At 40.0% G+C, this 11861-nt stretch overlaps 1 protein-coding gene across 5 annotated transcripts in view; it reads right to left on the bottom strand.

Moving 5' to 3' along the window:
- Nucleotides 1–411: 411 nt before the first annotated feature.
- eIF4B (eukaryotic translation initiation factor 4B) overlaps nucleotides 412–11861 on the bottom strand; it is a 65024-nt gene continuing 53574 nt past the window's right edge. For all 5 annotated transcript variants that reach the window (XM_071694270.1, XM_071694274.1, XM_071694273.1 and 2 more), the window contains 5 exons: nucleotides 10549–10716; nucleotides 7074–7190; nucleotides 5530–5665; nucleotides 2375–2503; nucleotides 412–2137 (listed from right to left, as the gene is read on the bottom strand). In XM_071694270.1, coding sequence (XP_071550371.1) covers nucleotides 2084–2137; nucleotides 2375–2503; nucleotides 5530–5665; nucleotides 7074–7190; nucleotides 10549–10716 — 604 coding nt within the window. In that variant the 3' untranslated portion in view covers nucleotides 412–2083. The remainder of the gene's footprint in view (nucleotides 2138–2374; nucleotides 2504–5529; nucleotides 5666–7073; nucleotides 7191–10548; nucleotides 10717–11861) is intronic.

The raw sequence follows: 11861 nt of genomic DNA, 5'->3' as shown, positions 1-11861 counted from the left end.
TTGTTAGTCAGTTGCTGCTGAACCTGTGCTTCAGTGTTGAGGTGGAAATGCCAGTCTGCGGCTTTTGTTTTTTTTGGGTTATTCAACTGGTGAATATGTTGTTTTGCATGGATTTGTTTTATGGTTGGCGCTGATGTTTTTTTCTGTGGGTTTTTTTCACTGTTGTAGAGGTTTGGGATACTGATACCTACGATTCTGTATTTTTTTTTTTTTTTTTTTTTTACTAGCTTAGTTAATGATTTTGATGAAATGGGAAGTGGTATGATCTGGGAAAGGGGAACTGTCAATGGTAATGTTTAGGAGTTTGGATGCTATGTCTTGCATTATGCTGACCGGTCTGCTTTACCAAATGTTACAACACAAAATATATATAGGTAGTATTCTTTCTTCCTAACTTAATAAAAGGAAATATGATTTATCTTATTTATTATGCAAAAGATTAACACATTTAATATTTTTCCCTTAAAGAATACCCTAGTGACAATGTAATATTACAAGCTGGATGCATAGGCAACTGATTTTGTATCAAGTGTAATACAAAGAGTTCCTTGTAAGAGAAAAATAAAGAGCTGCAGAATTTATTTGAGCCTATTCCTTAATTACTGTAAAACATCTGAATAGCATGACAGTCTCTGAAGTAGAAAAAGTCAGTGTTCTAAGAATTACTTTTACAAATATGGCTATAACATCTTTGAGACTAGGTATTAGTGGCATTTCTATTCATCTATCTAAATAAGTGCATATAATGCATTATCTTTTAAGTGTATGGACATATTCCTATCTCGATAAAAATGCTGTGGAGCCATGCTCATACATTCAAATGCTCTCAACATCATGAAGGCATAAAAACTTATATAAAACTCTCAAATTTACACTACCCTATCCTGACAGCTAGCAGCAGATACAACAACACTAGTAAAATGTACTTAATCTATTCAATATATTACTAACTGGCTCCATCCCTGGCTAGCCATGACTTCCTCTCCTGTTGTGCCTCACCTTGTCCACCAGTCCTACAAGGTCACCATTAGTGTGGAGTACTCCTCAACCCATGTACAAGCATGGGATAAACTGTGCTTCAGACCAAAGCACCAAATATGAAAATGTGACATGAATGACATGTAACTGATTATCAGTGCTCTGGAAATGTCCATACACAGCCTAGGACCTCAAAGTTGCACACTGTGCACATATTTTCCTGGCAAGGAATACAGACCTGTGAGAGGTGATTGACTGGCCTGGGCACATGGAGCTCAACACAGCCATTATGAACAATCATCACAGCTTGAGAAGGCTATACTGCTGCTATTACTGCTACGAACACACACTGGGAGCTCAGAGCTTAAAATCACAGTACAAAATCAATACTATCACACCAGGGAAGCTCAAGTTTGCACAATATCTTATGCTCCAATCATCACTCTGTGCCCCAGCATGAGATCAAATGCAACTATTTTCACTGTTAATGAGATCAGATAGGCATAAAATTTTTGTCCAAATAAGTGTCTTAAACTAATGGCAGACTTACAATGTTCATCTATGATTTAAGGAAGTCAGTCAAGTAAGAAAAAAAAAAAGTGATTGTGTTGTGACAAATCACATGCTGGGGCACAGGATCGAAGAGGAACATACCTGTTTTGTGGGCAAACATGATCACTGGTCACCATTAATGTCAACAAAAATCCACATAGCACCACCTCATACATATTCTGCCATCCTAAAGCAGGACAGGTACAGAGAACATTAGTCTCTGCATAATGAGGTTTTGTGTACCAGGCAATACACCAGCTCAGCTCACAATAATGTTCGTAATGTGCACTTAAAGGCCACCTCATCACAAGTGAACCATGTGCGTGTGGCAAATTCATCTGAGGTAAAGAGGACATCACTAGAGAAACTGAGCACATGACTGTGCACTCTAACACAGGCTTATTCTTAGCTTCCATAATAGTCATGGAGGACAGTGAGTACACTTCAGGGAGGTAGCCCCACACAAGTGAGATACACACATGCAGGTTAGCCAGCACAGGAGATCACAAGGCCATGTAACCTAGATACTCCAACATTACACAAACACACCACTCTAATCTTCAGCCTCCAAATCCAGGCCAGCAAACTTATTTGTTGTGTCTATAATCTAAAGAAAAAAGGAAGAAAAAATTAGAACATTTATATGACTTAAGTAAGAAGTTCACTCATAAAGAGCACAGTTTTGATGAGGAGTAAATTTTCACTATAACTTTACTTCTTTAATATTACTATTTTTCCCATTACAAAAGACATGATAAGAAACATCATAAAGACAGCACTACTGAACAGAATGCACAATCAAAATTCACTTAAAGTTTTGATTAGAAAATATAAAAACACTTACTGGTTCATCATCCTTTGCTAGTTTGCCATGACGTGGTGGCATGGCATGATTCTCATTGCTGCGGCCTCTAGTAGAAGGATGATCAACATCATCATTTCCAACATGGTCATCTGGAGGAGGTCTTCTATCCTTTGATTAGAAACCAATACATTTATAAAAATACACTTTATATATATTCAAAAGGAGAGAACCCTAAGTTTGATGTAAAATCTTCTAAACTACTTAAAAGTTGCACATAAAAGAAGAGCATATGTAAAAAATGAGTGCTGTCTGGAACCATCTTATCCTATTTAGATAAAGATTGCCATGTATGTGAGGATGTTACTAATCTGTTCCTGACTAACTTGCAAAAGTGTGAAGGCAAGAAGAGATAAATATAAACATATACATTTTTTCATACTTGATTGATGTCTGCTGCATAAGCAGATTAGCGCCAGGAATAGACAATGAAAGACCGCATCCACTCACATCCACTCTCTACGTGTCATGTGTAATGCACTGAAACCACAGCTCCCTATCCAAAACTAGGGCCCACAGAACTTATGATGGCTTATGCCAGATGCTTCACATGTTTCGTTCAGTCCACGGACAGCACATCGTTTCAATTCAATCTATACCACTCACGCCTTTCACCCTCTTGCATCTTCAGACTATAATCACTCAAAATCTTTTGCACTCCATCCTTCCATCTCCAAATTGTTCCCCCTGTTCTCCTTGTTCCCTTCATTTCTGATACATGCATCTTCTTTGTCAACCATTACTCACCCATTCTAAGTCCAAAACATTTCAGTACACCCACTTAAGCTCTACCAATCACATTCATTTCATAATCACACATCTCTCGTACCTTTTCATTACTTACTTGATCAAACCACCTCACACTAAATACTGTCCTCAAACAAGATCAAATATTGTCTTCAAACATCTAATTTCCAACACATCCACCTTTCTCTGCACAGCCTTTTCTATAGCCCATGCCTTGCATCCATATTGTATTGATGGGACTATTACTCCTTCACAGATACCCATTTCTTTGCCCTCCTAGACAACATTCTCTCTTCCCACATATTCTTCACTGCTCCCAAAACCTTTGCTTTCTCAACAACCCTATGACACTTCTGCTTCCATGGTTCCATTTGCTGCCATGTCCACTCTCAGGTACCTAAACTCTTCATTTCCTTCAAGTTTTCTGCATGCAAACTCACACTCCAACTAAACTGTCCCTCAACCCTACTAAATCTAAGATCCTTGCTTTATTTACATATACTTTGGTGACTGAGTTTGGTAAAGCGTGTGAAAGAAGAAAGCTGAGAGTAAATGTGAATAAGAGCAAGGTTATTAGGTACAGTAGGGTTGAGGGACAAGTCAATTGGGAAGTAAGTTTGAATGGAGAAAAACTGGAGGAAGTGAAGTGTTTTAGATATCTGGGAGTGGATTTGGCAGCGGATGGAACCATGGAAGCAGAAGTGAATCATAGGGTGGAGGAGGGGGCGAAAGTCCTGGGAGCATTGAAGAATGTGTGGAAGTCAAGAACATTATCTCGGAAAGCAAAAATGGCTATGTTTGAAGGAATAGTGGTTCCAACAATGTTATATGGTTGCGAGGCATGGGCTATAGATAGAGTTGTGTGGAGGGTGGTGGATGTGCTGGAAATGAGATGTTTGAGGACAATATGTGGTGAAAGGTGGTTTGATCGAGTAAGTAATAATAGGGTAAGAGAGATGTGTGGTGATAAAAAGAGTGTGGTTGAGAGAGCAGAAGAGGGTGTTTTGAAATGGTTTGGTCACATGGAGAGAATGAGGGAGTACAGATTGACAAAGAGGATATATATGTCAGAGGTGGAGGGAACGAGGAGAAGTGGGAGACCAAACTGGAGGTGGAAAGATGGAGTGAAAAAGATTTTGAGTGATCGGGGCCTGAACATGCAGGAGGGTGAAAGGCGGGCAAGGAATAGAGTGAATTGGATCGATGTGGTATACCGGGGTTGACGTGCTGTCAGTGGATTGAATCAGGGCATGTGAAGCGTCTGGGGTAAACCATGGAAAGTAGTGTGGGGCCTGGATGTGGAAAGGGAGCTGTGGTTTCGGGCATTATTGCATGACAGCTTGAGACTGAGTGTGAACGAACGGGGCCTTTGTTGTCTTTTCCTAGCGCTACCTCGCACACATGAGGGGGCAGGGGGATGGTATTCCATGTGTGGCGAGGTGGCGATGGAAATGAATAAAGGCAGACAGTGTGAATTGTGTGCATGAGGATATATGTATGTGTCTCTGTGTGTATATATATGTGTACATTGAGATGTATAGGTATGTATTTTTGCGTGTGTGGACGTGTATGTATATACATGTGTATGGGGATGGGTTGGGCCACTTCTTTCGTCTGTTTCCTTGCGCTACCTCGCAAACGCGGGAGACAGCAACATAGCAAAATAATAATATTCATAACCAAAAATATCAAAGTTGTTGCTTCCCCATTGTTTATTTTGCTCTACAACTAATTACAATAATGAATGCCAGCATGTTTCCCACTCAGATGACATAAATACCCTCTTGATGTCCTGTGGGTGACTGATATGTGTAATATTCTGTCTAGTTGTGGCAGTATGATGCAAGGTACATCTATTGATAGATGATGTTCAGCAAACATCAGCTGTGATTTCAAACAGAGGCAGGATGCTTAAGCTCATCAGGTGATGATTACAAGAGCAGATTTATGACATTTGTCATACGACAGGGATCAGTTTACTGGTTAAGTGCCTAATCCTTACGCTAGTTGCATAGAATCTGTCAGGCCACTCCAGAGATGCTGTGCAGACCTGAAATCTGCTTCTTTCCTTCTACAACTAGACAGTGAAACTCTCAACCTCAAGCTTTCTTAATTCTATAATCTTTGTTCCTTTAAGAAGGTCAATCCCTACTTGGTAGTCTGGAAGCACTATATATTTTTTGCCATTTAAACTGATCTTAATGGAGGAAGCTGTGCCTCTAACAGGTGCCTTTCTGTTTAGAGAGTTAGCGGGCAGAAAGAGAGGGGAAGAGAAACCTGTCTTGCTTAAACTATGTGAAAACTGTGTACTGCTCTATGCTAGAAAACCTGGTGCAGAACTCTCTCTGTGTCCACTATAATCAAACAACAAGGCAATAATTACTACTTACCATTCTACTGTCTCTATGGTCACCCTGTCGGTCATTACGATGATTATCCTGTCGGTCATCTCTTCGATAGTCCCGTCGGTCTTCCCGCTGATCATCTCTTTGATCATCCCGCCGTTCAAAGCGACGAGGTTCATCTCTAAGAAAAGAGAAGGGGTATGGAAAAGCATACTTAAAATCAAGTGGAAAACTAAAAACTATGCCTACAAGTAAAAATTTCAAGATATACATTCTGAGTACCATCTTGGCACACTCAACAAGGGTAATATTTTAAACTTTATTTCACCATATCCCTACAAAACAAAATTCTTTAATAAAAAGTGTTAGATAAAAAAATACATCATGAGAAGCAACTATTCATCTCAAAAAGCTGCAATGATGTCTTAAATTTTTTGTCTACAGAGAGACAAGCAGAATTATTTTTCTTTATAATCATGAAAAATTATTCCCATTTCCACTAAGTGTATCATGTGCAAAGAGGCAAGCACCTTCTGATGAAGTTATTTTTACAAAATTGGGATCCTACAATCCATTTCTTCGTAATCATACACTATACCATTACTTTCTTGTATATACACTATGGGTCCAATTCAAACACTGGGCAGGGCACCTGGCTACCAACTGCCACAAGGAAATTAAAGAATACTTAAACACCAGAATTCTGGTGTTTTTTACATGTCTAAACCTCATTTCAGTAGTACTTGTGTCCTAACCTCATCTCGGTAGGAGGTGCATGGTAGCATGGACATGCTATGCCTACCAAGATGAGGTTGGGATGCACATAAAAATCACCAGAATTCTGGTGTATGTGTCTTTTAACCTCTGTGTGGCACCTGGTCCAGGGTTCATGTCCAACCCATGGTGTATATACATTTGTCAGTCCATCCACATCATCACTTTCTCAAGATGAATTGCAGACGTACACATCTGAATCTTCTCCATCCTTGTAATGGCATCATACTTCTTTTTAACATCTTCAGAGGTATATTCTCTCAATATTTTCTTCAGTGGTGATTTCAAACTCCTTTCAAAATCTGACTGTCACAAACTGTCAGCTTTTGGACCTTACCTGACATGTACATATAACGAGATTTTGCAAAACTGCAGGGTTAGCATGCAGTGCCCACCCTAGGAAAATAGAGACATGCACAATGAGTCTTGCAAACTACTTGTTGTTAAGTGTTGTGTAAGAGTTAACGAGATTAAACGTTTGTGGACTAAAAGCCAGCAGAGTCCCCATCCACAGCTATCCCTACTGCCTTTCTGTGGTTTCCTCTGACAGTTTCATATGCCCTGATTCAACCCGCTGACAGCATGTTACTACTGTGTACTAAATTGCTCAAATTCTTACTGTACCTGGGAATGGACAAGGCAGCAGATGGAACCACAGGAGATACAGTGAGCCATTGGATGGAAGAAGGGGCTAAGGACCAGGGTGAATTTAGCAGCATGTGAAGGGAGGGACTTTTATCTGTTAAGAATGAGTATGTCTAAAAGGAGAGGTAATAAAAAATGAAGATATAAATACAGTATTGCAATAAACATACTTGGTAGCTCCAGTATCAAGTTTTCGTAATTTTTCCTCTATTTGACGTTCACGAGCAGCTGTATCCACAGGTCTTGCAGCCCCAAATATATTGCCACCTCCACTTCCTCCTGTTTCTCTGTAATCCAAAATAAATGGCTATTGCATACAGCTAGAAGCAATAACCATGACTTCTAAATAAATAATACTTTCTATACTTACACACAATTCCAAAGCTCAACAGTAAGAAAATATAAGATACAGCAAAAACTCATGAGGCATTTATGAATTCACATAGTGACACCTGATTACCCTTCTGCAGACTGACCTTCACTGGGAACCAATCACTCTCCTCTCTTCCAACTCATACACATGCTTTACACCCTTGATAAAAACTTCTCACTGCCTTTAGCAGCTTACCTCCAACACCATATATTCTTCAGAACTTCCCCAAAGCAACTCTATCAACCTTATCATATGGCATCTCTATCAACCCTATCATATACCTTCTCTATCAACCCTTTCATATGCCTTCTCCAGTCCCATAAATGCTACATACAAATCCATCTGTTTTTCTAAGTTCTATCAACCCTATCATATGCCTTCTCCAATGCCATAAATGCAACATACAAATCCATATGTTTTTCTTAGTATTTCTCAAGCATTCTTCAATGCAAAAACCTGATCTACACATCCTCTACTACTTCTGGAACCAAACTGCTCCTCCCCAATCTGATCCTCTGTACATGCTTTCACCCTCACAATCAATATCCTCCCATACAATATCCAGGTATGCTCAACAAACTTATTTTTTTATTATTATACTTTGTCGCTGTCTCCCGCGTTTGCGAGGTAGCGCAAGGAAACAGACGAAAGAAATGGCCCAACCCCCCCCATACACATGTATATACATACGTCCACACACGCAAATATACATACCTACACAGCTTTCCATGACTTTCCCAGACACTTCACATGCCTTGATTCAATCCACTGACAGCACGTCAACCCCGGTATACCACATCGCTCCAATTCACTCTATTCCTTGCCCTCCTTTCACCCTCCTGCATGTTCAAGCCCCGATCACACAAAATCTCTTTCACTCCATCTTTCCACCTCCAATTTGGTCTCCCTCTTCTCCTCGTTCCCTCCACCTCCGACACATATATCCTCTTGGTCAATCTTTCCTCACTCATTCTCTCCATGTGCCCAAACCACTTCAAAACACCCTCTTCTGCTCTCTCAACCACGCTCTTTTTATTTCCACACATCTCTCTTACCCTTACGTTACTCACTCGATCAAACCACCTCACACCACACATTGTCCTCAAACATCTCATTTCCAGCACATCCATCCTCCTGCGCACAACTCTATCCATAGCCCACGCCTCGCAACCATACAACATTGTTGGAACCACTATTCCTTCAAACATACCCATTTTTGCTTTCCGAGATAATGTTCTCGACTTCCACACATTCTTCAAGGCCCCCAGAATTTTCGCCCCCTCCCCCACCCTATGATCCACTTCCGCTTCCATGGTTCCATCCGCTGCCAGATCCACTCCCAGATATCTAAAACACTTCACTTCCTCCAGTTTTTCTCCATTCAAACTCACCTCCCAACTGACTTGACCCTCAACCCTACTTATGCCTACTTATGCCTCTGTAATTTGAAGACACCTTTCTCCCCTTTGCCTTTGTACAATGGCACTATACATGCATTCTGCCAATCCTCTGGCACTTCACCATGATCCATACATACAATGAATATCCTTATCAAACAATCAACACAGTCACCCCTTCTTAATAAATTCAACTGAAGTACCATCCACTCCCGCTGCCTTGCTCTGCAAGGCTTTCACTACCTCTTCACTAAACCACCCTCCCTGCAAAGTGAGATTTGCACACCACCCTGACCAAAACACCTTACATCCACCACTCTATCATCAATCACATTCAACAAATCCTTCAAAATACTCACTCCAACTCCTTCTCACTCCAACACTACCTGCTATCACTTCCCCCTTGCCCTTTCACCGATGTTCCCATTTGTTCTCTTGTCATTCGCACATTATTTACCTCCTTCCAAAACATCTTTTCATTCTCCTAAAGTTTAATGATCCTCCCTGACTCCAACTCTCATTTGACCTCTTTTTTAACCCTTGCACCTTCCTCTTGACCTTCCTAAAGTTTAATGATCCTCCCTGACTCCAACTCTCATTTGACCTCTTTTTCAGCCCTTGCACCTTCCTCTTGACCTGCCGCTTTCTCTAATACATGTCCTAGTCATATGCTCTCCTTCCTTGTAAGTAACATCCAAATGCCTCTCTTTTCTCTTTCACTACCAACTTTCCTTCTTCTTCCCACCACTCACATCCCTTCCTAATCTGCCCAATTCCCACTTTCCTCATGCCACATGCAACTCTTGCACATGCTATCAATTCTTCCCTAAATACATCCCATTCCTCACCTATTCCCCTCACTTCATTTGCCCTCACCTTTTGCCATTCTAAAACTGATCTCTGCAGGTATCTCTTTACACAAGTCTCCTTTCCAAGCTCACTTACTCTCACAATTCTCTTCTCCCTGAAATTTTCTCTTACTTTTTTAAAACCTCCACAGATCTTCATCTTCGATTCCACAAGATAGTGATCAGACATCCCACCAGCAGCCCCTCTCAGCACATCCACATCCAAAAGTCTCTTCTACATGCCTATCAATTAATATGTAATCTAATGATGCCCGATGACCATTTCTCCCACTCACATATGTATACTTGCGTATATCTCTCTTTTTAAACCAGGTATTCCCAATCACCAGTCTTTTTTCAGCATAAAAATCCATAGGCTCTTCACTATTGCCTTTCCCAACACCGAATAGCCCATGTGCACCAATTATATCTTCAACTGCCGCATTACTCACCTTCACATTCAAATCACCCATCACAAATACCCAGTCTCATGCACTAAAAATAAACATAGAAAAGCTACGGAAAATAAAATAAAAATGGGGTACATTTCAATATACACAAATACACTGCATGGTCACCCTCATATTGTGACAACCAATAATGGCGATGCCTCCAAATTTAGCATTCCTAAAAGAGAACAATGTGCTTACAATTTCTTATCTCTTAAACAAAAGAAAAAAGAAAAGGATACTGCTGTGACATCATAAGGGGATAAAAAAGTACAATAATTAATAGTGGTGGATAGAATAGTCCCACCATGTCAGTTGCCATGTTCACAGCTGTTTTGTCATTCAGTACCAGTGAATAAGCATACACAATCTTAGGCTTTAAAACAGTCAATTCTTATAGATTCACCCTATTTCAAGAGGGTTAAAGGATGTTTAAATTCTTCATGAGCTTCTTTCATTTTTCCCTCAATGTATCATTTTCACTTTTTCCTAAATTTTAACCTTCAAGTATTCATTACTGACAATGGTTACAGATACTTTAAAATTATATAAACCTTAGAATTATATTCCTTACTAACCGTCTGACTGGTGGATCCTTTGAAATAAGCTTGTTTTCAATCTCTTTCTCACGTGATGCAGTATCTACAGGCCTAGCAGCTCCAAAGATGCTACTACTACTGCCCCCACCACCACCTGATTCTTTTTTCTCCTCTCCTCTTGGAGCACTTCTTGGCATCAGATTTAATCTAAAAGAAAGCATAATGATAATCAACACAAAGTTCATGGATAACCTTTCAAATGAAAATTAAAAATGTAGGCTTTCTAAATAGAAACTTTTTTCTCTCCAAAGTGGTTTCCCAGAAACATGAAAAATTCTTCTGGGTGTCTCTGAAAATTATGGTCAAGGATCCCCAAGCCCTTAATATTTCTGAAAAGGTAACATTGGCCTTTCTAGCCTTTTGCTGACCACTCATCCAAGTTTGTAGTGGGTCACTTGTTTTAGGCTTGCTTTCAGCCAATCAGCAACTACCAGTGATGCTGTTATTGACTCGCTCCATTTCCAAATCAAGGACATCAACCCCAAAAGTCACAGACAGCACAAGGAGAAAGGTTTTCAAGAAAAAAGAGAAAATGCAAGGCAAGATAAGAAACTACTCAAAAATTTTCACTTGGAACAAATTTTGAGAAAACAGGTTTGTTTCAACTTCCAAAACCCACAATTCTCAACACTCTGTCCCACATGCATACACACATGAAGAGTTGAGAAAATCTTTCAGATGACTAAACCCAAAAGTGGAGATAAAAAACTTCAGTTGTGACTCATAACCACAATGTAATATTAATTTCCTGAAAGTGAATCCCCAGAGTCACAAAGGGTAGATCCACAAAGTTTAAATTAAAGTACGATCTGAAGAAGGTTGTAGATGAGTGCCAATGACCCCTTTCCATGATTTCCTCCACTCAAAGGTTTCTGTAGAAAGTTAAGGTAAAGGCAACATTTCTCACATCATGTACACCAGTGTAAAACCTAGGTTGAGCCAAAAAATGAGCTTCTTAATCCACACAAAAATATTCCTTGTTGAAGAGTGATTTTCAAGGTTCCAAGGTGAAGTGTTTTAGATATCTGGGAATGAATTTGGCAGCGAATGGAACCATGAAATGCTAGTGAGTCACAAGGTAGGGGAAGGAGTGGAGGTTCTGAGAGTGATGAAGAATGTTTGGAGAGAACATTATCTTGGAGAGCAAAATGGGTGTTTGAAAGAATAGTAGTTCCAACAATATTATATGGCTGCGAAGCATGGATGTGTTGGAAATGAAATGTTTGAGGACAATATGTGGCATGAGGTGGCTTGATCGAGAAAGTAATGAAAGGGTAAGAGAGATGTGTGGT

Source organism: Panulirus ornatus, chromosome 57 (assembly GCF_036320965.1).
Source record: "Panulirus ornatus isolate Po-2019 chromosome 57, ASM3632096v1, whole genome shotgun sequence".
NCBI lineage: Eukaryota > Metazoa > Arthropoda > Malacostraca > Decapoda > Palinuridae > Panulirus > Panulirus ornatus.
This window is presented reverse-complemented; position numbering and strand designations above follow the sequence as displayed.